General features: G+C 37.9%; 1 protein-coding gene across 1 annotated transcript; it reads left to right on the top strand.

Annotated features, from left to right (window-relative positions):
* The first annotated feature begins 130 nt into the window (after positions 1-130).
* On the top strand, positions 131-27,488 carry LOC6041767 (palmitoyltransferase ZDHHC8). Its single transcript, XM_038260843.1, has 8 exons — positions 131-1,044; positions 14,783-14,904; positions 15,467-15,624; positions 15,682-15,857; positions 15,915-16,109; positions 16,304-16,577; positions 19,220-19,689; positions 26,303-27,488. The coding sequence occupies exons 1-8, from the start codon at positions 953-955 to the stop codon at positions 27,273-27,275; spliced, it is 2,460 nt and encodes an 819-aa protein (XP_038116771.1). The 5' UTR covers positions 131-952; the 3' UTR covers positions 27,276-27,488.

Below are 27,488 nucleotides of genomic sequence, written 5' to 3'. Positions count from 1 at the left end.
AAATTCAAACTAGCAAATCCGCACTGTAATCAAACATACCAAAATCTGCAATCCCTTTCCGATACAGATCTCCCCCACGTCACTTTTGACAGCGTCCCAGCTTGCGCAGACAACTCCTTTCCACGCGCTCTGGCATCCCTGGTGTCAGCCATCATGTCGTCGTCGTCGTCGTCCAAAGTAGAGTGATTTTTTCTCCAAAGCGATTCTGCTCCGTCGATCGTCGGTCGGATTACGGGCCAAAAAACGGGTTCAATCGCACGGTTCCGGGCACCGTTGACCGTCTTGCGACTCGCTTCCGGTGCGTAGTGTAGTGAAAAGTGCGAATTTCAGCCTTCTTCCGCTCCGCGAAAGCGCAACGCCTGCTGCTGCTCCGTGAAAAAGTCACGACACACACGGTGGGTGGCGAGAGGAGTCTGGGGCTGGGGAAATTTTACCTGACCTTCTTGGCTCTGGTGCTGGTGCTTTGAAATTCCAGGAAAGATAAAGAAATGAAGTTGCCTGCGTTTCCCGTTCGTTATCAGTGGAAAATGGTGTGAAAAGTGACGCGCGGTTTTTCGCGGAGTGAACGGAAACGGGGAAGCGGAGTTGGTCGGGGTTGGTCTGTGCGTTCCGATAGAGTTGGCCTCGTCGTCCTCCCTCCCAGCAAAAGTCATCACACACACACAACCCAGCCTACTGCTGCTGCTTGTGAGGGGTGGCTGAGAAGGTGCTGAAAGAAGGAAGTTAAAAAGCCAGAAATTCAAAGAAGAAATCGACTACTGCGATCAGTTATACTGAAAAATTAACGCGAAATCAAGCAAGTTTCAAGTGAGAATTGAAAAATTCAATCTGAAAGTGAGAAGTGCAAAGATAACAAAAAAATGAAATAAAGGAAAAAATCCAACCAGAAAACGCAACAGGAATAAATAGTACGAAATAATCAACAAAACACAACATCACAAAACGAAGGAGAATGCCGAAATGTGATTTAAAAACTAGATTAATTCCGGCGACCTTCGCCTGGACTCTGCTGCTGGGCACGACGTTCCTCTTTTTCTACTATCCGTAAGTGTCCCGTTTTTTCCTTCATATTTTTGTTCGATCCGACCTTTCTTGTCTCTTGTTGTGGGACGTCGACGACGACACAATCGATATAAAATATGCCAACCTTCCCAACACACACACACTCTCGCTCGCACACACATTGCCACAATCGCTCTATCCTCCACCAACATCATCTACCCATCTCGGGAGCTGACACGGTGATAACACACAGGATAAACAAAAAATAATATAAAAAGAATCATCCATTCCCGTTTGCCCGAGTCGAGGTCATTCCCTTCTGCGCCCGCAGGTCAAGGCGTCGTCGTCGTCGTCTCCGGGAATGATGGGAATATGGTGGTAGGTCACCTGAAAAGAAAAGGGAATGGGGTCGTTGTTACTGTGAGCTGAGGTTGTTGAGAATAGTCCTGGAAGCTGGTGAAAATTAATTCCTGTTTGTTCTTGTTTGAAACTGGTTTTAATGCTGGTAAAGTTGTAAATTCAGATATCTTGTGAACTTTGCTTTTAAAAAATATGTTTCTGTCAAGTTTCTGTTTAAAATATTGAAAAAGAAAACTTAAAACATGATTCAGTGATAAAAGATGATTGAATTAAAAAAAATATCGCTAAATAAGCTCTTGATTAAGTAACTTTTCATTCCACTTTTAATTTCGTTGTTCGAGTAAATTGTTTTTTGAAGTTTTTTAATCAAGCCAGGAAAATTTTCCATAAGAATGACATATTGGCCGTTTTCATTCGCTTCTGCATCCAAATCTAAACATTATTTTAGTGGAAAAATGGGTTCAAAAGCTGCATTTGAACATTCCCTGCCACTTGGGGTGACAATTTCGAGCTTTCCCAAAGTGGATAAAAGTCATTTAGAAAAAAAACTGTAATACCAAAAATCTACCACCTTTGTAGAGTGCCCGTGAGTTATTCATTTATCCTACAAACGAAGGGAAGGAACGAAAGTTCCCCAACAGGCAATTTTATTGACATTCTTTCCCAACCGAAATTCATCTTCCAGTTTCAAGTTATGAGCATTTAGGGTGAAATTTTAGTGTAAATGTTTATCATTTTTAAATATTTAACGAAGGAAAAGCTAAAGATATTAAGAAAGTATTAGACTACGACAAACAAACTCTCTAACAAACTTTTTGACAATTTGCCTGCCTTGTTTGTTTGCAGAAACGTCAGCTTGCATACATTTGGCTTTGTTTGTGAGTTTGCGAGTTTGGCAAACTGTCAAACACAAAAAAAGTGCGTTTGCCATAGTCTAATAGCTCCTTAATATGCCCTTAATAATGCAAAACGGTTTGTTTTGACATACACAGAAAAAAAATCGACGTCGTCGTGCTATCTTGTCGTACCCGCCATTTTGACGTTCCGAGAAAAACGGGTTTTAATGTTTGACCTTGAATATACAAAAACGAGAGCACGCAATGTAAACAATAACAAACACGTTTTGTTTGGCTCACCATTCTGTGCATTGTCCCGAAGTTTAGTTGAAGTTGGTTGCTGGAGTCCCGAGTTATAATTAAAAATGTTTACGATAGTCTAGCTTGTACGTGCGACAAACGCATCCTGACTTTCCTGGCCTGAAATCCCTTTGGCCTTTTGTCTCACTTACATCAATTTTCATGGAGTGACAACATAGCACGACAAGATTGAAACTACTTTCATATGTAAAGTGACAAAAATGCACGGAGTTTTTTCGGTTTTTGTTGAATATCTCAGGATTGAAATCGAATTTTGGGGATCTGTGAAGGTCAAAAGGTGAGGCATTGTGAGCTGCACAAAATGGCGTTCTTAACTCAATTTGGCCCAAAATGCACGTACGACAAGTTAGCACGATGGCGACGAAATGATGGTAATATTCATCAGGGAATGGTGACAGATTGTGTGTCAAAAGTTGTTTTTTTTAAATAATATTTTATCAGGATCTGTCATCATTCCCTTATGAATATTACAGAGAAACCTCTTTTTACACGGTAGCGTTACGCTTTTTATTTCGTCGATCTCTCCAAACCATACAATAGTTTTGCAAGCTTCAAAAAGCGTTTTGTAGATCTGGACAAAACCTACAAATTGCTTTTAAAAGATTGCAAAAATGTTGCGTCGAAATCGACAAATTAGAAAAACGTAACGCACCGCGTAAAAAGAGGTTTCACTGTGTTATCATTTTTGGCTGTGTATATCAAAAGAAGCCGTTTTGCATTATTAAAGACGTATTAAGGAACTAGTTCCTGAACTAGAGTTACTCAAAACAGAGGAATAGTATTCAACCAACCAAATATTTAACCATCCAAAATTCAACTTTTTTTTTTCTGTGTAGGAAATACACGGACAAAGTTTCAATAGAAGCAATTAACACAAATTTGTAAGGTGTAATATTGGAAGGTTTAATATTACATCTTTTATTTTTGTAATTTTGGTAATAATACCCCAATTACAATTGAAAAAAGTGACAGGTAAGTTACAGATTTTTGTCGGTAAAATTAGTTTTTTTTTCTGGCATAAAAGATGTACCCATTCCTAGATGTTATATTTTCAGGTTTTTTTTTTTCATCTTGAACAATATTTCTTTATTTTAAAACTACGGTTTCTTTTTAGAGTGTACCAATGTTCTACAAATCAGACAAAAACTCAAAATTTAATATCAGTTATCAGAATATTACGAAAAAGTTTTTTTAAAAGATGATTAAATCATTTTAAATCATTATTTTAACATTTTTTTAGACTTTTTGGACGTTTGTTGTGGTTATAGTTCTGCTCTAAGGAAATTCCAAATTTTCGTTACTATATGTTTTTCTATGTTGCTTTGCCCGCTGAATCTGAATCTGACCTAAAAAATTAAGCCAAAGTTTGACAATATGATAAATTATGATAAAAATCGGTATTTTGACACTTTGGCCCAATTCTGAGGTTACATTCAGAACACCACGCAATAACTAGGGCATTTTTAGGCACTAATTGTTAAACTCTAATTTTCAAACATGAATATCTTGTGAACTGAAAGAACTGGATCTAGAAAAATGCGAAAATCGAGATTCTTGGTTAATGATATCAACGGCACCATCAAATTTGAACATGATCATCGAATGTTTATTTTTATGAAAAGGTCCAGTAAAGAAAATTATATTTTTGCCTTCCTCACCTTACTGAGGAAAGGCTATAAAATAACTCGAAAAACGAAATTCTTAATTTGACCTCATAGACCCACCTTCATGTATACTTATCGACTCAGAATCACATTCTGAGCAAATGTTGTGTGTGTGGTGGGATGTTGATCAAAAAAATTTGCACTGGATTATCTCGGCACTGGCTGAACCGATTTGGACCGTATTGGTCTCATTCGATCCATCTTGGGATCCCATAAGTCACTATTGAAAATTATAAAGTTTAGTAAAGTACTTCAAAAGTTATGCTAATATAATGATAAGAACAAAAGTCCGAAAGATTGTAAAAAGGGTGGTTTTTGAAAGAAACCCCGTCATGTTATGTATTTTTAGAAAGGTATTCGAAAGACCTTTCCAACGAGTTCAAAAGTTTGAAGATCTGACATTCCTATCATATATTTCGATGAAAACGGTGTCCGGATCTATCATGCGACCTGTCGATGGATAGGCGATCAAAAGACCTCTGCAACGAGTTCGATAGATTGCAGATCTGACAACCCTATCAAAAGTTATAAGCACATAAGTGCTCTGAATTATGGAGATCTGACTAACCAATCTGATGGTATGAATAATGAATCAAATTGATAGAACACTGAAAAGTCCGCCCTTTTGTATCTATTTTGGATAGGCATCAACCACCTAAGGGTGGATTAAGTAACGTTTTTTTCAAGTTCGAGTGTTTTGAATATTCCTAACTCAAGGTGGTTTTAAAAACACAAAAAAAAACAAAAATTAAACATATTGTTCTGGTTTTGCTTACAAAAAAAAACTAGAATTTTCAATTTGCTTTTTCTGTGTACGATGGGAGTGTAATGGCCCAAATTTAATTTGGATAATTAGTTTTAATTGTAGAAGATTAATCTTAAACGTTGCAATATCACCATGAGTTGCTTTAAATTTAAACCAAAAAACGACCAAACACTCTGTCTCAATTAGGATAGTGACAGTCAGTTTGTTGTTGATTGGAAAACCTTTTTTTTTGCTTCTTCTCCTCCTCCTACTCCATCACTCCATGGTCACATAGTCGACAAACGAACCACGTAATCGAATTTTCGCATGTGACACTATGTTGAACCATCATGGCCCACGCCACGCCAAACTTGGTTTTTCCACGTTCCGCTGGAATGACCGACAGAACGAACGACCGACCGACCACCTATCATAGAACACAAAATAGTGAAACCACGCGACCGGGCCTCTTTTCTAGATGTGTGTGTGTGTGTTTGTGTGGAGATATTTATGGATTGGGACAACATGTCAGGGGTGTAGTTAACTGGATTTTTGAAAAAATATCTCTTTCTTCAAGAAAATCACAAAAAATCAAATTTAATAAAATATATAAAATTGCTAATTTAAATTTTAAATCAAAATTTTCCACAAATTAATCGCCCCTGGCTTCCCCTTACACAGATCTCAGACCAACTGTGACCACCGACGATGCGTGTAACCCATCGTCATATATTTCCACCCTCCCACCCTCCTCTGACTTTTTTCCGCTCACCCGTTTTGCCATAAATTTTCCCTATTTGTTACACCCAAATGGGTGACGACGACGACGAACGGCCAGCAGCCAGTGTTATAAAAATATCCCCATCCATCGCAACGCAACATCGAATCACAGATTCGACGGCACACTAGACTAGACGCAATGACTAAGATTTGCCTGAGCTAGACATTGGCTGAGCTAGACTAGCTTATCAAAAGGGCGTAGAAAACGGAATAAATTTGCACATTTTTCTTCTCGAGTTGTTGTTTACAAAATTAAGTCAACTTATACAACAATTCAGTTGATAAAAAGCAAATTTAATAATTTATGAGACGGTTTGATGAAACATAATTGATACACTTAAAATGGTTTAATCATGCTCATTTCTGTCAAAAGTAAATAAAGTTCATTTCTCTCCGCCTTGAAAATACTCATCAAATAACTGTCTGCAAAATGCGAGTCCACAAGTGAAAGAGAAAAAAGAAAGAAAAGCCGTTTCCTTAATGATAAAACTACTCACTGTCCTGTAACTAAAAAAACTTTATGAACCGAGCAGGGCAAGGCAACTAAAATCACCTCAACAAGCACCTGTGCTGTGCTGCTTTCATTTGCACACACACAACTCACTCGTTGACATCGCGTCGTCGCTCGTTTGGCTGCACTTTTCCTCTTGAGCATAATGATTACGACGACGAGGACGAGGATGATGATGCGGCGGACCGACCAAAGTCATGTCCCTTTTGAAATGGAGGTGTCTTTTGCTTTGGAAGGATGTGGGGTTATATTTTTTTCTGATTTTCACGAATTTGACTGTTTTGCCTTCCTCACCTTACTAAGGAAAGGCTATAAAATCACTCGAAAAACGAAATTCTTAATTTGACCTCATAGACCCACCTTCATGTATACATATCGACTCAGAATCAAATTCTGTGTGTGTGGTGGGATGTTGATCAAATTTTTTTGCACTGGATTATCTCGGCACTGGCTGAACCGATTTGGACCGTTTTGGTCTCATTCGATCCGTCTTGGGGTCCCATAAGTCGCTATTGAAAATTATAAAGTTTAGTTAAGTACTTCAAAAGTTATGCGAATAAAACGATTTTAGCAAAAGTCCGGAAGATTGTAAAGAGGGTGGTTTTTGTAAGAAACCCCGTCATGTTATACATTTTTAGAAAGGTATTCAAAAGAGCTTTCCAACGAGTTCAAAAGATTGAAGATCTGACAAACTTATCAAAAGTTATAAGCACTTAAGTGTTCTTTATGAACTTTTTAAAGGCCGGATCTCATATATTTCGATGAAAAAGTTATCCAGATCTATCGTGCGACTTGTCGTTGGATAGGTAATCAATAGACCTTTCCAACGAGTTCAATAGATTGCAGATCTGACAACCCTATCAAAAGTTATAAGCACATAAGTGCCCTGAATTATGAAGATCTGACTACCCAATCTGATGGTATGATTAATGAATCAAGTTGATAGATCCCTGAAAGGTCCGCCCTTTTGTATCTATTTTGGATAGCATTACTCTCTAAATGTAAGGAAGGCATCAACCACCTAAGGGTGGATTAAGTAACGTTTTTTAGTGTAAAAATTAAAACTTTGTGGATTGAAAAAAATAAAATGAAAACTCATTCATTTATAAATGATCTGCCAATCTACTATTCCTATTTGGATAAAATTTTGCCCATAATTTCCACTTATCAAAAGAATACAATTTGTATCAATAGCTTTTCTTTATAACTATACATTAAATTTCGAGAACTTGTCTTACAAAATTTGTATGTTAATTTACAAAAATCTTCGATTTGAGGTTGTGTGTGTGTGTGTGGTCCAATCCAATACCCGCTAACCGGTAGCGATATTATGGGAAAGTATAGTTTGTATCAGACTTTTGTATATGCCGAATGCTGATACAACTTATCTCAGTCCCGGGTATTAGGTGGTGATAGCCCTCGCGCTGCTTCCAACGACCCGTTTCAGAATGACAGAGCTCCTTGCGGTCCAATTCCGAGGTCGCTGGGCATTGTTTGGCCCCGCCTGAACATAGAAGCAAGCATCTGAAGGAAACTCGATCTATATTTAGACTTCCAATCCCCTCAGGCAAATCAGGGATCAGCGCGTATTTAATATGAGAAGATAACATGTTTCAACACTACGGATCATTTCACTTCTAGAGTGTAAACCTACTGATGGCCGACTGCTTAGGGTCCCAGACCACCAATCCAAAGGCGTGATTTCGAATCCCGCCTAATTCATTTTCGTTTTTTGTTCATATTCAAAGTTCAAATTCATGATTCCAAATTTCAAAGGAACCGACCGGGATTTGATCCCTGAACCATCTGCTTGTGAGGCAGAAGCCGTAACCATTAAGTCACGGAGCCGGTCTCTACAAAAATCTTCGATTTGAGGTTATTTCCAAAGTTGATGAGAATTATTCAAGAAACAATATTGAAACATTACTTTAAATCTTTGAAAAAAAAAGAATATTACAAAATTCTAGTTTTTATGTTTAAAATATTGTTTATTCAATTGAATTGAATGAACAAAGTGTTTAAAAATGCATTTTATACATGCCCAGTTGTTTTGCAATCATTAGTTTCCAAAATACCTAAGTATTGACGATTTTTTTTTTTTTTTTTGCTAATAAAAAGTTTTTGCGGTGTTGTACATTGGAATTTCATAAAAATTCATTATACTTTTAATCCAGCCCAAAAATGCTAAATATGATTATAAATGCAGAAAAATACGTTTTAGATTATTTTAAGTTGATTTGACTTCTATTTTCATTAAAATTTTGAAATTTTTTGAAAAAATATTATTTTGCCCCCTGATTTTTCGGACCAACTTGAAGGGGGGTGCAACATAAACTTTGAAAAATATTTGCAACGGCCTTTTAAAAAAAAAATAATAATAAAATTTATAAACCATGATGGCGGTGATTAAACATTAAGAAATTTAATGTGGTAAATTTTAGGGCAATCAAATACTCAAATTTGACTGAAATAGAATCGCAAAACTCAGTTGACAGTAAGAAAAAAAAAAGAAGAAAAAATGCAGGCGTCGAGACAACGAGCAACTATTTAACAAAACCCGCAGGGTTGGAAAGAAGCTGAAGAGGCCTATTGTTCAACGCTCCGAGTTTAGTGAAAAAGTTAATATAAGGCTTTGAATTGGCATAACCGTTCAAACTGCTAAAATGCTTATCAGCCCTTTTCTTGTGTTGCTCCAGAGATAATCGAACATCGAATAATCGAAACTTTAGACAATCAAGGTTTCCGGTAATCGAGTCTGGACTTTATACTATAATATAGAATTTAGAATTACGGCCTATCTACAACCACATTACTTAGAATATTGAACTTAGCTTAGGAATTTTAATCAATGGAAATAAATCTGATCTTCTACAATGGAGAAGTTACCAAATTAAACCCTTGACGTATGGATTGGATAATTTCAAAATCTACTTTAAGTTGACGTTTCCATATTAAAGGTAAACAAACAACTGAATAGCAACGATTATCTGAGGTATCAATTACCCGAAATTCGATTATTCGAAGTTCATTTTATTACTTTCAACATCAAATTCGAGTTCTGCGATCCCATTTGAATAGTTGATTGCCTATAAAATTACAAAATGTCTTCTTTCAATATTTCATCACCGCCCTTTTTGACTGCTATCTTGAATTTAACAATTATAAATCACTTAAGACTTTTAATTTTGGAGGAGTTCAGGGATCATACTTGAGCTCGAAAATCAAAAATATTATCCAAGGCCTTCAGATAGTCAAGTTTGTACTGTATCTTAATTTCAAGCTACTTTTTTTTAAGTTTTTCACAAATTACCGTAAAATCTGGTATTTTTTATTAACATGAAAAGTAAAATTTGGAGATATTATGGATGGCCAAATTAAAAATAAAATCTAACGTTCAAAGTTGCCCCAAGGTCACAGCATGTTTTCCTTAGTTGGTTAAAGTGAAATTCTTATATCTTAATTATGTAATGCAAACGGAAACATAATTTGACTTATAAAATTAAGCAAAACGGCTACAGTAAGTCACCCAGACGTTTATGCTCCAGCAGATCAATTCCCAGGTCGTTGGCGCAACACGTTGATCATCATTTTACAATAACTACATCTTCCTCCTCCAGCTCTCGTTGAGTCGTGTCCGAGTGTATAGTATATCGATTGATTGCTTTTAGTTTAGTTTCGAGTTAGTTGGTCTCATTTACAACCAGCCAGTTCAGCCAGCTGGCATTCCTTCACTCACTCTCTCTCTCTCGCTGTCCGGGACCACATGAGTCCGTCCGTCCATCCGTCAGTGTCTGTGTCTGGTCGTCCATATCGAGCAGCAGAGGAACTTAAAACCAACAACAACAACAAGCATAAAACTCCCAACTTGGGTTGTTGCTGAATACATATTTCAACGAGAGTGGCAACAGCGCGGCAACAAATAAATTGTGCAAAAACCTATCCCTGGCCGCCGCCGCCGTCCGTGGCCAAAAGGTATAAACTAAGGTAGGGGCGTCAATTGTTGGAAAGGTTGCTTTTTTCAAATTTGTTTACAGAGTCGAAATTTGAGTGACTAATGCAAAATAATATTGTTTTGAAGAAGCAAATTTGATATTCCAACAATTCGCGCCCAGACCTTAGCCCATAAAGTGCGGTTTGGTTGGACCGACTGGAAAAGGAAAAAAAAAACGCGCCTTTCCTTCGCGGGGTGGAAAGAGAAAGAAAACTGGCCAAACCCAAAGCGGAAAACCGACCAAAAAGCAACAAATTAAAAATTCTATTTTCCTGCTGCTCGAGCCCAAGTCGTTAGTGAGTAGTGTGTGTGTTGAAGGAGGCATGAGAAGAGGGAGGGGGGAGGTGTAAGAGATCACGTTTTTGGATCGCGCGACGAAAGTTTTTCCTTTTGCAGGGTATTTTGCCTCACCACCCTCACCCTCTCAAAACGACAGAAAAACACTTGTTCGTCTCATGTTTTTTTTTCTTTTTTCGTGAGGAGGAGGTCGTCCGTTGGTGGAGGTGGTTTTATGCCGCGCCACACACTTTTGCCTTCGTTTTTGGGTGACTTTTGCTTTCTCGACGATTGGGAAGTTGTTGGTTTTGTTGGTGGGTGGAACAAACCTCCACCATGTCTCACCTCTCCTAATCAAATTGAGAATTATTGGTCTGCAAAGTTTTTGGAAGAAACTTTGAAAATTCGTTAGTTTTACGAAATGAGGTTTAAAAAAATATAATAAATTATCCGAAGGCCTCGGAAAAATTCACTTCGGGTAATCAAAACTTCCGATAATTGAATCATGAAAAAACTTTTTTTTTGTTGCCTTATTTTAGATCTTTTAACTTATGTATGACCCCTAAACAACTTTGAAGTGATTTTAAAATTTTAAATCCAAAATGGCGGCCAATATAGTGGTGATGATATAGGGCTAGTGATTTTTCGCGATTTCACGGAAGCCGCGTAATCCGTGAAATTTGCCCCTGGCCGTGAAATTTGGTAAATACCGCGGAATGCCGCGAAATTTGAAATAATAAATTTTCAAATTCAGTGTATTTTAGTTTTGATTTATTCCATTCAGACATTTCACATTCTTTCTAACAAGCATTCTGGAAGCAGTTTCCAAATAAAAAGAGTTGCGTGCCAAATTTGTAACTATTTTTTGATTATATTGATCATTACAATATTTTATGAAATGCCTTACGAATGCAGTTAATTGATTGTACATTTTCAGCAAAATTTCTTTAGTCCAAAAAATCCAAAAGGAATGTAAAAGAATGTTATTCAAAACATCAACAAGGGAAAACGCGAAACAAATTTTTATTTAAAAATCCACAAAAAAAATCATATTTATTAAGCATTTTGCAATCTATTATAATTTTCTGGAAATATTTTTCAATAAAAGTAAAAAAAACAGCTATAAATGATTTTTTGCGAATTTTTTTTGAAATACTTTAATTTCTTTTATGCTGAAATTCACAAAAACACACAAAATTTTACTAAACTTTTTTGACATATGGGTATATTTTAAATTAAATTTCTTAAATCTTAGTAAATTTTAAAATTTCAGAATTATTTAATTGAACACTTTTTTGTCCTATAAATAATTTGTGTCATGATGTTTTACTGTTTAGCTTAATCTACTGCTGATTTTTATGCACCTTTTCTGTGCATTTTTACCATGAAGTTGCCGTGAAATTCCTCACTTTTTAAATTGGCATGCCGCGAAAAGCCGTGAGAAATCACTAGCCCTGATGAAGTATTGAAAAAATGCATTTATTAATTTTTACGGCGATCAACCATTAAAATTGCCTAATACGGGGGTCGCAGAACTCGAATTGGATTTTAAAAGTAAGAATGAAAAAAATATGAAAACATTTTTTTTTGTTCATGATTCGATCATCCGAAGTCCCATAAAAACCTTCGGATAATCGAAACTTCGGATAATCGAGGCTTCGAATAATCGAGTCTGGACTGGAACACCTTTTAATCTATTCATGATTTTAAAATCGATTATCGGAAATACGTAGAACGCAACATCTTCAAACATGTGTTAATTTAGTTCAAATTATATAGGGGAACAGCATGCAATTCCGTGTTGGCAAATCAGCACTTTGACGTTCAGTTACACCTCCTAAACTTTTCTAGAAACTTTTAAAAATTAAATTGAGTTCACGAAAAAGTAGTTAAAGCAGAAAGTTGTAAGAGATAAAAATGTCAGCATAGGTCGAACATTTATCAAACCAGGTTCAATTTTTTTTCCAATTCCGAAAATCAACCACAGTGCTGAAAAGTATAACTTTTCGGCCCTTGTAACGAAAAATATTACTTTTCGATTGTGTTATTTTTGGTAGAGAAAAGTAGGCCGTTTCCAAGAATGAAATGAAAGTCGGTAGTTTCAGGACAAAATTGCAAAAATATGTTTTTCTTAAAGTTTTTAGTTTATTTCCTACTTGTGGTAAAAAAAATTAAAATAGGTTAAATTCCAAAAATGATCGTTTTTTATCAAAAATGCCAAACTGTATCCCAAACTGCACCTTAAAAAAAAAAATGAAACTTTTAGCAATTATTTTCTTAGCCCCCTCATTTTATGTGGCAATTTTGAAGGGAGGGAGACAAAAAAATAGATAAAGTTTGTACTTACTTGAGCAAGTACAAATTTCATTTAAAAGTTTTGTTTCTCGGATCTGGTCGAAATCGAGATGATTTCCAAATATTTGCATCTCCCTTATGGTACTTTCTAAAAATTGTAAAATATCGATGTTTTTCTAAAATGTCGGTCCCAAAATAAAAAATTTCCAAAAGTTTACAAGTGCCCAATTTTATTTTAAATGCAAAATACACGTTGTGCAACTTTTTGAATTATGTATGCGGAATAATTGGTTGTATTGAATTTTGAATAAGTTTGTTTTTTTTTTTTTTCAAGTAGTAATGTTCTGCTATACATTTTTTTGCATTTTTTTTCTTTGGCTCAATCTTTTTGGGGGTCAACATACTAACATTCAAAAAGGTCAAATATTCAATATTATTCAATATTGCCCTTAAGAGGGTATTGTAATTTAAAAAATATATTTAAAAAAAACCTTTTATTTTCAAATTAACAAAAAAAAACATTTGTAATGCTTTCTCACAAATGTTTAGTTTTTTTTTGTTAATTTGAAATAAAAGGTTTATCGATGAGACATAAAAAACGTATTTTTTTGTTTTGTTTTCTTGTATTCGCTGTATTTCAGAAAATAATCTTTAATGTCTCTTAGGCAATTTCATTGGAAATTTTCGAAAATAATATTTTTAGTTTTACTGTTCCTGATTGAAGACTACTTCAAAGAATCGGAAAACTAGATTTTTTCAGTTAAAACTTTAAATTAATATGTCTTGAAAACGTTGCAACGTTGAAATTATATAGTATAGTGCTTTTCGATTTTACATAACAAATTCAAGTCAACATTTGTTTTCGAGTAAAATCTCCATTTTTTTCAAAAAATCATAGCTCAGCGGCAACGTTTTTGTTCATGGCTCTTTGTCCCCTAAAACAAATCAAAAAATCTCATAAAAAATAGAAAAAAAAGTTTATTTTAAAATCGACAAAAATGTTTGCAGCGTACGATTTTTTGTCAGAATAGTTTTCATTCTACAAATTCGCCGAAGACACCAAACCGATCCGAAAATTCTGCAAAAGAAACAGATTTCCGAATATTTGCGTACCATTTTTGTATGAACAACCGATAAAATTGTACGGAGCCTTGTATGAATGACAAAAAATGGCTTCTTTGGTCATTTGGAAGGCCCCTAAAAAGTTTGAGCAAACTCAAACAAAACAAAAAATTAAAATGCACGAAATCGGTCGATTTTGTAGAGAATTACATACTTAACTACTTGTCGATGTGCCTTTCCAGCAAAGATGCTATGGGAAGGACTTGTTTGAAAGATACAATTCAGGACTCAATTTGATGTAATCTAAATGCTTTCGGGCAACTCGAAGAACTTGAAAGTTATTAGTTGTCTTATAACTCTAAGTTTAAAACAAATTATTCAGAAAGTAAAAACTTAACCTCTCCAAACGAACTCCAAAAGATAGCAACAACAAACAAAATCAAAAAGCAGTAAAACTGCCGGCTTATCGTAATCTAACCTCTTCTCTTTTGACCGTCAGATAAGCTAAGTAGCGTCGACGACGCCAACAGTAAAAATTGACTACAGCTAACCTTTGCCTTGCCTTTGTGTCCCAACAAGAGTCGATTACTGACGTCGTCGTTGTCACACATGCCTCTTTTTTTGCGCTAATCGTCCACGGCTATTGACATCGGAGATTTCTGTGATGACGGAACGGACGCATATAAAAAATAGTGCTTCCGTGCGGACTCTCGGTTCTTTCTACTTGAACGAGGAGGAGACTTGTTTAAGTCTCTCTCTCTTTCTTTTCATATGAACAGCAATTCGCAATGATTAATACTATGTGTGATTGGGAAGAGGCAGTGATTCACGTTGACAGAAATAACGTATAGAGCATTTTCACTGTAAGGGAATTTTGTTTAAGTTCATTGCATTTTTTAAGAATTATACTGAAACCAAATTTCTCGTTTATTTCTACAGATGTCGCCAGTTCTACGTCCAGCGGCACCCATGGGTTCCGGCGTACCAGGCCGTCATCACGTTCTTCGTCATCGCCAACTTCACGATGGCCACCTTCATGGATCCCGGCGTCATACCGAAAGGTGAGTTTTAAAACTCAAATTTCCCTGCAAACAAAAAAAAATCCCTCCAATTATCACCTTGACCGAGTTATATAAAAAAAAGTTCCAGCTTCAAGCCGGGCATCGTCGTCGTTTCCAACGTGCCCGGTTTGATAAATTCGATAATTATCCATTAGCAATTAGCCAGCCGGCCCATTTGCATGTGTTGCTGCTTGCCTCCTCTTCCACGTTCAAACTCGTTTGAAGTCGCAGCTTTGTTTTCAGTGTCGATCTCGGCAGCAAATAACCTTGCTCGTTCGCTGATTACGTGAGGTTTTCCTCGTTTTTTAAACTTGTTAGGAACGATTTGTTAATTAACGGGAACCAGTTTCATTTTCGTACGAGCAAATTTGTGTCGTTTGAATCGCACCGCGATTTCACGAAGTTTGACACGTCGCATGCCAGATTAGGTGGTCCGACCGGTCACCGGAACCGGTTCCGGGTTGACGATCCGGAACGGTCCGGGTGGTCCTCCGGACCGTGCGACGTGTCAAACTGCGCGGTTTTCAACAGGGAATTTAATGTCGCTACTTTACTTCAACAGCCCCGCCCGACGAGGACCGCGAGGACGAGTTCCGGGCGCCGCTGTACAAGAACGCCGAAATCAACGGCATAACGGTGCGCATGAAGTGGTGCGTCACGTGCAAGTTCTACCGGCCGCCCCGGTGCTCGCACTGTTCCGTCTGCAATCACTGCATTGAGGTATGAGGAATGAAGTTTTGAGATGTTGAATTGAAATTTATGGTTTTTTTTCTGTAGACGTTTGACCACCACTGCCCGTGGGTGAACAACTGCATCGGTCGGCGGAACTATCGCTTCTTCTTCTTCTTCCTGATCTCGCTGTCGATCCACATGCTGAGCATCTTCTCGCTGTCGCTGATCTACGTGCTCCAGAAGGAGAAGGACAAGCTGACCGAGGTGGAACCGATCGTGGCGTAAGTTTCACCGTTAACAAATTTTTGATTGAAAGTTAAAATTAACATTTTTCGTAGCATGATCCTGATGGCCATCGTGACGCTGCTGGCGATCCCGATCTTCGGCCTGACCGGGTTCCACATGGTGCTGGTGTCGCGGGGGCGCACCACCAACGAGCAGGTCACCGGCAAGTTCAAGGGTGGCTACAATCCGTTCTCGCGGGGCTGCTGGAACAACTGCTGCTACACCCAGTGCGGTCCGCAGTATCCCAGGTGAGTTGCGGGAGAAAAATCGTGAAGTTTGACACGTCGCATGGCCGATTTGGTGGACCGATCGGTCACCGGAACCGGTTGCGGGTTGACGATCCGGAACGGTCCGGGTGGTCCAAACGGGCATGCGACGTGTCAAACTTCATAGTTTTCGGTGAGGAATGCTGCGGTGGTATTGACACCGGTTTAAATTGCAGTCTGCTGAAGCCGCAAAAGTACGTTGCCCGGCGGTCCAACAAGGAGAACCAATCGATCAGTACGATCACGAACGATGGGGGCCCGGGTGGTGGCGGCAGTGGCAACGGCTCCGGCCGCCATCTCAACTCGCAGCAGCAAGCGCTGAACCCGGGAGGCTCCGGTGGCGGCGGCCAGGGCATCTATGATAATAGTCGCCACACGCAGGTAAAAACCTATATGGACCATGGCAATGGTCACGGTATTCGTACGGTCGGATCCAGCCACTACAGCAAGGTACGTAGATTTGTTTTTAGTTTTCTATCACTTCTTTCCTCCGTAAAATAGTGCTTTTTGAATGCTTTTTAAAACACTCACTATTGTTTATTTAATTTCGATTTCCTGATTTCGTTTCCCAAACCTTTCGTTGTATATTTATTTGGTTTCTTTTTCTTTTTTTTTATTTCGGTTTTGTAGTTGACAGAGCGATCCATAGTGTGAACACTCTGAAACCCCCATAAACAAAAATACTTCAAGAAAATTTGTACAGAAACAAACCCCTTGCTAAATATCACCAATACACACACATACACAAAACACGCATTCGCTCTGCAACTGCGCGAAAAGTTCTCACGCACACACACTCAAAAAAAACAAGGTGCTTCCCGACGCGATTCCCGTTTGCCGCAAACGTCGCGTGTGTGCGCACACGCATGAAAGAGAAAGAAAAAAGAGACGCCGCGTCGGCTGTGTGGATGTGAGAGTGCCCAAAAAAATGAGAGAGAAAGAGAGTCCTCAGTTAGATCTACCCACTACTTACCGATACATCTCAGTTCGATTTCGAATTTTAACTTGTAATATTTAACATAAACAAAGAGCGTTTAATTTGTTTTTAAGAACAGAAATTGTCCAAGTACTGACCCGCCGGATGTTCGCCGTCCGGAGCAAGATTTATTTAAAATAGTATTTTGTTTCTGAGTTGAAATAAATATTTCTTGCAAATTACAAACAAACAAAATGGTTTTTCTTTTTGAGTACCACAATTTTTGGTCCCGCCCTCTCTCACACATAAAAAAACGGTAGCAAACTACGTGTAACTCTCTGTGGCCGGGTCGTGCTCACGCGTCTTGGTGGTTTCTGGTTTCTCACTCTTTCACTCACTGTGCTCTCACTAACACACGCAAACGCGCGAGCGCGCGTGCTCGCTCTCTGCTCTCACTCCTAACTTTATCTTGAATGTATGTGTGCGCACTCACTCTCTTCTCTCACGCGCTGCTCACTAACACTTGCTTACACCATCGCAGTCACACTCTTCCACTTGCCTGGAGCGGTTTCTTTTATTTTTATTCTTTAAGTTTTTGATTTGCATTTTTTTAGTTTGTAAGCTTGAAATTTACTGAAAAAAATAACAAACCTTCTACCTTTTTCTGCGATTTTACATTGGATTATCTCTCTCTCACAAAATCAAAATTCTCACATTTTTCTCTCTCTCTCTGTATTTTCATCGTTCCCCCATTCTCTCTATCCCCCTCTAACATTTAGATCTCATACTCTCTCGAATCATTTTTGAACTCTAAAAACACGTTGTTTCACGACAAGGAGGTAACCACCATCATACTAAAAAAATCAAAACAAAAAAATCAAGCGCATCGCATCATTTCTCTTTCGCTCTCCCTCTTTCTCTGAAAAAAAAAAATGCTTGGTGTTGAGATTTTTTTTTAACAAGCGAGTGTGGTGCCGACAAAAAAACTCGGTTTGGTTTGTGTTTTCCGTGTGTATTTCCGTTTGTGGCTGTCCCCTTTGCGGTAATAATAAAAAAAAGCATGTGCAAAATGAGCTGCTTTTTGACGAATAAAAAAATAAGGTCGTCCCGAGTGTCCTGTCTTGTCTGCCTTGGCTTGTTTCCAATTTTCCAAGTCCCGATTTGCGAATTGAGATGTTTAGTTTGTTCCGCTTTCCAAAAGTCCCCCAAATTTCCGAAGTTTTGACAGGGGGCAAGGTAAGTTCTGTACTCTTTGAGACGATGTTTAGAGACCACCTCTAGCTCCCGTTCCAAACATAACCTCACCTTGCAGAGGGGGGGTCATTTGCAAATTACGTAGCGTTTTATTCCATTTTCAACGAATAATCTTTACGGTTGATTTAACGCAGTAGGCCTGGCCAATTAAAAAACTGTTACGTAATTTGTGAATGCCCCCCTCCGTAGTTCGGCTGTGATCCCGTCGTTAGAGCCAACCTTAGAAGACGAAACGTGTCCTGACCGTCCCCCCTTCCCCTCCCCTTCCAGTTCCTCAAGACTCAAGCAGGCCCGATCATGATTCCGCGGAGAGCTTCCGGCTCCTCCTTCTCGACGCTCCGCTCCGGCAGCAGTCTGGACAGCCTGGATCTGACCATCTACAACGGGGCCGCCCACCTGGGGGCGCTTCACCGCGTCAGCCGGCACGGCCAGCACCAGTTCAAGCTGCAGCTCGCGGCCGACGGGTCCACCTCTTCCGTGGCCCACTCCCGCGGCGGGGTTGCCGACGACGATTCCGACGATAGCTTTTTCGCTTACACTAAACGCTTCGCTGCTTCTGCTGCCGTGAATGGTTTTGGCGGCGTGAAATCGTGAAGTTTGACACGTCGCATGGTCGGGGAGGTGGTCCGTGGCCGCCACCGGATGTTCCGGGTTGCAACCCGGAACGGTCCGGGTGGTCCATCGAGGCATGATGGGTGTCAAACTTCGTGGTTTTTCGAGCGCTATCACCCGCTCTGCTTCGGTGAATGATTTGACGCTTGTGTACATATGTTTATGTAAAATATAGTTTTTTTTTATTCTCTGTCTACATTATCCGTTGTGTGAAACATACTTTTAAGAAACTAACAACATAGGTTGAACAAAACAGCAATCGTTCACAAACTTGTTTACTTTTTCACTAACGCTCCCTTTGCATCCACAGCTATCGCCGGGTCGGGACGGGTCCGACATTGACATGGAACCGCAGGGCACCCAGAGCCGGGACTGCGAGCCGACGCCGCCGCTGCAGCGGCACGGTTCCAAGAGTAACTTCTTCCTGCCCCCGATGGACGGCAACGGGGGCATGAACATGAACGGCGGCCAGGGAGGAGCTCAGGGTGGTCAAAACGGGGGCGGAGATTCCCCGCGGCAGCACATCCGGATGTACCACCCGCGGCACAGTCCCCATCCGCGTCAACGCGGACTCGATCCGTCGAGGAGTTTCACGCCGGAGGGACTATCGCCGGATCAGCAGCAACCTCCGCCGCCGATGATTACGATCCAGCAGCAGCAACAGAATCAGCAGGGAATGCCACGTGGAGGAAACAATTCGTCGGCCACGCCTACTATGCAGCAGAGAATCAAAGCGCTTGGCGTCGCGACGCCACTGGCCATGTCTAGTCCTGTGAGGAGGTGAGTTGTTTGAAGATTTCGTTGATTTTCTAAATCTTAATCGATTCATCTAAGAGCCTTCTTTGTTCAACTACCAAAAAAAGAGACCGCAAACAAGAGATTTATTGTTTGTTTCAAAATCATTTTGAATTGTGTACCACTTACTGATGTCTTTTGTTGCTTCTTCTTTTCAAAAACACTCACACGATTCAAATCAACACAAATCGAAAAAAACGGCTTCACCAGGTGGACATAGTAATCAAATCGAACATCGTCTTCATCGTTATCCGAGCTGAAAATACAAATCCCATCACTTTAAGCAAATTCCACACAAAAAACACACTCTCAAATATGGCCACAAACCTTCAAAAATACCAAAACAAAAAAGGTCTCTTGCCACGTCTCCCGGAGATGATGACGACGACGACCGCCAACCCGATGGAGCAGATCTCCGGCATCCGGATGTTCCGTGTGACTACCGCGAGAGAGAGAGAGAGAAAAAACCACACATTTTGGCCATCTAACAATTTTTCCGACAAAACAAGAAAACAAAAAAAAAATGCCACGCAATTCAAGTACCGCTGGTAATTGAATGAAATCTGTTTTTAGTTTTCAAGTATTTTAGTTTGTTATTTCTCTAAGGTGCTAAAAGTGCGTTACGCTTACCTGTAATTTTGTTGATGAATCGCAGTGAAGCACAGTTTAGAATGAAGCGACGCGCGTGCTAGAACTTTTTTTTTTCGTTATTGTTGATCTTTTGGCAGTTTCTCTAAATCGAATAAGTTGTGGCTCTTTTGTATGCGGTCCTGTTGTCTTAAGTCTTGTTGTTGTTGTTGTTGTTGCGACTTCTTTTCAAGTTCTGATACAAGCTATGCGGTGCTTTCAGGTATTATTTCGTGACAACGCAATTTTTAATTTATGTACCGATTTGTTTGTTTCAAACTTGACGTAAAGTAATTATCAATCCAAAGTCAAACCTTTTGCTTTGTAATTTCTCTTTTTATTTATGTAAAAACTGATATTTTATAATATGAATGTGAACCACGCGATTTGTTATACAACGTTTAAACATTTTCTCCATAATGCCAAAAAACGTTGCCTAAATGTTCTGCTAGTACCCGTGATCTTCACAGTTAGGGAGACTAGAGACCATTAATTGATTAATTTAAAATCATCATGTCATCAGTTTATCCATATCATTTTTCATACAAATTTTGCAGCTGTTAATACAAAAATGGCATGTGAGCAATTCTCTACCAAAACCGGAAATGGATTTTATTTGTATTTTTTGATTTGGCTCAAACTTTGTGGGGGCCTTCCCTATGACCAAATATGCTATTTTGTGTCATTGTTCAATCATAATTGTCCATACAAATACTCAAACAGCTTTTGAGTGATTTTCTGATCAATTTGGTGTCTTCGGCAAGTTGTAGGTATTGTTGAGGACAACTGAATAGATACACGGAAAAAAATTGCAGATTTTTATCAACTTTTTTCACTAAAACTCATTTCCCAAAATACGTATTTTTGATTTTCGAGATTTTTGATATGTTTTAGGGACAAAATCCGCAACTTTTGAGCCATAGAGAAACATGGTCAAAAAATCTGCCACCGAGTTATGAATTTTTGAAAAAATAGTGATTTTGGAAAAATCGAAGTTTCAAAAACAAGTTTGACGCAAAATTGAATTTGCAATCGAAGTACTTATTTTTTGATAACGTTTTCAAGATATAGTCGAAAGTTTGATTTTAGCGAAATATTTGCAGTTTTTCACATGGTGACCATTTCTTAAAATATTTTTTGAAAAGTTCAGAAAATTTGCTATAAAATTGTCTAAGAGACATTGAAGATTGGACCTCTGGTTGCTGAGGCCGCAGAAACACGAAATTGAAGTTTTCTAAGTCTCACCCAATCAGCTCACCATTTTCTAATGACGATATCTCAGCAATTAATGGTTCGATTTTCAATGTTAATACATAAAACATTCGTGAAATTTTCCGATCTTTTCGAAAAAAATATTTTGAAATTTTTTAAATCAAGACTAACATTTGAAAAGGGCGTAATATCCAAAATTTGACCCTTTTAAAATGTTAGTCTTGATTTAAAAAATTTCAAAATATTTTTTTCGAAAAGATCGGAAAATTTCACGAATGTTTCATGTATTAACATTGAAAATCGAACCATTAATTGCTGAGATATCGTCATTAGAAAATGGTGAGCTGATTGGGTGAGACTTAGAAAACTTCAATTTTCGTGTTTCTTTTTCTTTAAGCCGCTATATCTCAGCAACCAGAGGTCCAATCTTCAATGTCTCTTAGACAATTTTATAGCAAATTTTCTGAACTTTTCAAAAAAAAATATTTTAAGAAATGGTCACTCATGGTCACTATTTTTAAAAATTGAAAAACTGCAAATATTTCGCTAAAATCAAACTTTCGGTGGCTATATCTTGAAAACGGAGCCCTTTATCAAAAAATTTGTGAAGTACTTTTCGATTGCAAATTCAATTTTGCATTAAAAAGTAATGTCAAACTTGTTTTTGCATGAAACTTCGATTTTTTCCAAAAATCACTATTTTTCAAAAATTCATCGAAAATCAAAAAATACGTATTTTGGGAAATTGAGTTTTAGTGAAAAAAAAGTTGATAAAAAAATCTGCAAATTTTTTTTTCCGTGTACCTATTTTTTTCTCAAAAGTCCTCAACAATACCTACAACTTTGCCGAAGACACCAAATTGATCAGAAAATTCACTCAAAAGTTACAGCTGTTTGAATATTTACATACCATTTTTGTATGGACAGCAGCCAAAATTGTATGGAGACTTGTATGGGTGAACCAATGACGCAAAATAGCTTATTTGGTCATAGGGAAGGCCCCCACAAAGTTTGAGTCAAATCAAAAAATACAAAAAATAAAAATGGTCGAAATCGGCCGATTTCGTAGAGAGTTGCTCATGTGCAAATTTAAGAATCGGTATCTTTTGAAGGAATTTGTTGATCGATTTGGTGTCTTCGGCAAAGTTGTAAGAATGAATGAGGATTACACAGGATTGATTTTTTGAATCATTTTTTTTTATGTTGAAAAAATAAAAAAAAACTATTTTTAATTTTTGGCATGTTTGAGGGACATTTAAATGCCATCTTTTCAGAAAATTCGAGAATAGGCAAAAAATCTTTGACCAAGTTAAAATTTTGAAAAATAGTAATAAAAAATAAAAGTAAAATCCAATTTGCGTTCAAAAAGTCCTTTAATAAAAAATTTCAACCGTTTTCAAATAAGCCATTTTAACACCTAAAATCTCATACTTGAACAAAGGGTTAAAGATTTTTTTGGCTGTCCTTTTTTCCTAAAAATATGGCATGTTATGGAAAAAAAGTTTTTTTTATGGAAATCTATTTTTAACGACTCAAAGTAATTTCCAAAATCTTTTTTTGTGTAGTCCTCATCCATACCTACAACTTTGCCAAAGACATAAAAAAATTCCTTCAAAAGAGAACGAGTCTTAAATTTTTAACATACCATTTTTGTATGGAAAATTAAATGGACGAACTGATGATGCAAACAGACTTCTTTGGGCATATCGAAAGCATCCAAATGGTTTCTGGCAGGTTTAAAAATTAAAATAATAATTTAATGGCCTCAATCTCCAACTTAATTTTTTTTCCAAAAAATCAAGGGTAATGAAGTTTTTTAATTTTGAAAAATATAAATTTTCACTGTCAAAAATAAACTTGAGAGAAAGAAACTAGGTATCAAGAAATTCCAAATAAGTCCGCCTTTTTTTCGAGATTTTTTTTTTTTAATTTAGCTGGACTGCCGTTCTACGCATAATTGTCCCATGTCAGTTTTGGACGATTTTGACTTTATGACATTTTTAAGTTTAGTTTTATGTGTACTTTAAGAAAAACACATAAAATCTGGTACTTTGTTCGCAAACTCATTAAAAACAACACCAAGTCTGTTTGTCCCATCGTTGAACTTCTACGCATAATTGTCCCATTAAGTATTTTCTTACACGGAATCATCAGTTTTACTAAGCATTATGTCTTGTTTACCAGTTGTATAGCAAGATAATCACAAATAAGGGTGATAAACTGGTAACTAGGGGGATTAGGGACACATAGGGCGAATAGGAACCCACGGGACAATTATGCGTAGAAACACAGAAATCGATCGAAAAATTTCAATCGCGTTTTTCTCAGTTGCACTTTTTTGAACATGGGACAATTATGCGTAGAACGGCAGTGGACTAATTAAAACATAATGACTTTTTCTACAACAAATATCCAGTCACAAAATGACATAAGAAGGGATTTTCAGATCTATTTGGTGTATTTGGCTAAGTTATAGTTGTAGGTTATGATTAGAACATTAAAAAAAATAATAATAACACGGAAAAATCTAGATTTTTAAAGTTATTTTTTTGTCATTTTCGTATATTTTGAAAATACTAAAATTTTTGAAATTTGCAATAAGTGATAAATCGGAGTGAAATTGTGTATGCATTTTCGCTTTATGAATTATTTTTTAAAAGAATACTAAAATTTTTACAAAATATCGTTTTTTCGAAAATACTTAAAATTTTCATAATTTGCATAATTTTTATTAGATTTTTTTTTGTAAAATACCATAAAATATCGTATTTTTGCGAAAAAGCTCATGTTTTCTTAATTTGCAATATAAGTTTCAAATGAAGTAACATTTTGAACGCTTTTTCAATGTATTGAAGTATTTTTGTTAAAAACATAACTTATATTTTCACACATTATGGTATTTAACGAAGCGAAGTTTTGCATGGATTATCACTTATTTCTAGCAAAAGAATGTAATTGGGCCAAGTGTAAACAAAGCGTCTGTCCTGCTCGTAGACTCTTTGTTTACCATTCGACATTGGCCCGTTTAGATTGTTTTGTTTGAAATTTAGATTTTTTTTTTGTGAAAAACTGAAATTTACACAAAATACTATGTTACTTTTTAAGATTTTTTTTGTATTTTGTGTTTTACAAAAAAAAACCAAATAAAGTCAAAATGCATACAAATTTTGCTTTGTTTGATAACTGTATTGCAAACTTAGAAAATTTATGTATTTATAAAATACTATATTTTGTAAAAATTTTACAATTTTCAAAAAAAAATTGAAAATTCATACAAAACTTTGCTTTGCTACCCATATTGCAAATTCTGAAAATTTGAGTATTTTCGAAAAAACACGGTAGGTATTAAAAAAAAGTATTAATACTTCGAAACTTATTGTAAAAAATATAAATATTATAAAAAATATATATATTTTTAGTGAAAGTTTTGGAAAAATATTTTAATTTGGTTGGATTAGGTTAATTTTAGAAATATATTAAAAATTAGTTATCGTCATTTCTGACAAAAAAAAAACCTAAATAACTTTCTTTTTGCAAGTTTTATTTCTTTTTCTGATCTGTGGTCTAATCATTCAAAATTTGCACATTTTTTTTAACGCAATTGTTGTTTTTTTAGCGATAAGGCCATTGCAAATATTTTCCAAAGTTTATGTCGCCCCCCCTCCCACCCTCCTTCAAAATTGGTCTGAAAAATCAGGGGGCAAAAAAAAATATTTTCAAAAACCCTTGAAAATTTCCATGAAAATAGATTTTTAATTGACTGAAAACAATCTAATTCTGCATTGATAATTATATTTAGCATGTTTGGGCTTGTTTAAAAATGTTTGGAATTTTCATTAAATTCCAATGTACAGCACCGCAAAAATATTTTTTTTTCGCAAAAAAATAAAATTTTCGTCAATACTTAGATATTTTGGAATCAAATGATGCCAAAACAACTGAACAGGTGTATAATGCATTTTAAAACACTTTTTTCATTTAAATGTTAAAACTTTGGCTCGTAATTTCAATTTTTATACTTTTTTTTATTTATTTTTTGCCCTCCCCCCTCGACTTTGGCCAGAGTCGAAGGACATAAACTACAAAAAATATTTGCAACGGCCTTAAAAAGCTAAATTTATAAGTTTTGGGAGTAATAGAATTGCTTACAATAATCTGTTCTTTCTATTAATGAAATTGATAGACTATGAGACTATGAAAAACATTCATATCTTACACTCTCAACTCAAGGAGAAAAGTGCACTAAAAGGTCTTCGGAATCACGTGCACTTGTATTGGGGTTTCTTCATAATTTGTATTTAAAATCAGGCCATATTGCTCTTTCTACATATTGCCTACAATTGCTGACTTGTATGTAACAATCACGAGCTACTCTAATTCTTCATACAAACTTCGAACAAAAATCATTCGGTCGTCAACCGAATCAATAGAAAAAAGTTTACTTTCAAATGTAGAGTTAACTTCCTCCCCGATTAAATTATAAATAAGTTAGGATACTTTTGCAGAGTTTCTTTAGTTATTTAATTAGTATCTTTTGTTTTGTTTTTTATTCCTATAATTAGTTTTCAATCTGTTCTTAATGAACTCGTTAAAGCTATTTTCTAGCGGAATGATGGCAAACGCGTGCGCGTGCTTCGCGCTAGCAATTTATTTAAATCTCTTGCGTATTGCTAAATGAAAAAAAAAGTTTTGCTCAGTAGAAATTGACGCCATTACTAGTCCCAATTCAAATCAACTAAAACTCTCTTTCCAATCGCAGGTCCAACCCCGGAACGCCCACCCAGCCCCGGCGGCCCGACTTTATCGGCGTCAACATGATGAGCCCGCAGCAACAGCAACAAATCCAACAACAACAACAGCAGCAACAATTCCACCAAACCGGTCTTCCCCCAGTGCATCCGTACCATCAGCAACAGCAGCAGCAACAATCGCAACAACTTCAGCAGCAATATCCGATGGTCCACCATAACGGTGGCCTGCCCGGCCAGCAGCAGCAGCAACCAGGCCAGGTTCGACCCCCCTCGAACGTGGTCGTGTCCGCCCAGCGCCGGTACCTCTCCGAGGGCGAACTGGCCCGGCAGGGCGCCGAACTGTCGTACGCGCGCAGCAACCAAACCGTGGACAACATCCGCGAGCTGGCCGGCAGTCCGCAGCGGGGCGTGTACATGTGGAAGAACGACACCTCGCCCGGCTTCAGCAACGGCGTCGGCGTCGTCAATCCGCAGTTGAGTCAGGCGCAGCAGCCCGGTCCCGGCGTCTTTGTGAGTATGGCCCAGTCCGCCGCCGCCGGGGTGTACCAGAATCAGCCGAGTCCGACGACGGCACCTCAGCAGAGCAGCAGCTACGGCGGCGTCAGTGCCGCCCGGTACCAGCTTCAGCAGGCGCAACAGTCCCAAACGGCGGCGGCCGCAGCAGGCTACCATCCGGCGTTACGAGGGGGCGTTCCGGTGTTTCCGCCACAACCTCCCATCGTAACGACGACGGCCCAGTCCCAGTCGATCGGAGGCCCGCAGGCGCCCTCCCCCCAGATCAAGCGGAAAGCCACCCCAACGCGGCCAATGTCCTTTGTGAGGGCGCTCGAGATGACCGATTCGCTGGAGATGAATCCGACGGGGCAGGCACAAGGGGGAGATGGAAGTAGTCAGCAGGGAGGAGCCGGGGGACGAGCGACGACGCCGACGCCGCCGGATCGGGCCAGCGTGTACGACATGAACTACGAGATTTCCGTATAACAGCAGCGACAAAAGCAGCAGCAGGAGGACGGTGGTGGCAAGTCGTCGGGGTAGATTCCCGTTGTTTTTTTTTTTTTTTTTTTAAGTTTGTTTCAGGTTTTTCGTCCAGTTTTTGTTTTTAGAGAACGAGAGAGAGAGAGAGAGAGGTTTGTTCCTTGCGACTGAAAGGAAGAGAGGATGATTAAGGTTAGGGGAAATACGCATGCATCTTGA

The sequence above is a fragment of the Culex quinquefasciatus genome, chromosome 1 (genome assembly GCF_015732765.1).
Source record: "Culex quinquefasciatus strain JHB chromosome 1, VPISU_Cqui_1.0_pri_paternal, whole genome shotgun sequence".
Taxonomy (NCBI): domain Eukaryota; kingdom Metazoa; phylum Arthropoda; class Insecta; order Diptera; family Culicidae; genus Culex; species Culex quinquefasciatus.
Note: the sequence above shows the minus strand (reverse complement) of the source record. Positions and strands in the feature narration are given on the sequence as shown.

What these genes read in the sequence shown, in the direction of transcription:
- LOC6041767 (XM_038260843.1), top strand. Translation starts at nt 953, where the DNA reads ATGCCGAAATGTGATTTAAAAACTAGATTAATTCCGGCGACCTTCGCC. An exon ending in TTCCTCTTTTTCTACTATCC is followed by an intron (nt 1,045 to 14,782) that starts GTAAGTGTCCCG and finishes TTATTTCTACAG; the next exon opens with ATGTCGCCAGTTCTACGTCC. An exon ending in TCCCGGCGTCATACCGAAAG is followed by an intron (nt 14,905 to 15,466) that starts GTGAGTTTTAAA and finishes TTACTTCAACAG; the next exon opens with CCCCGCCCGACGAGGACCGC.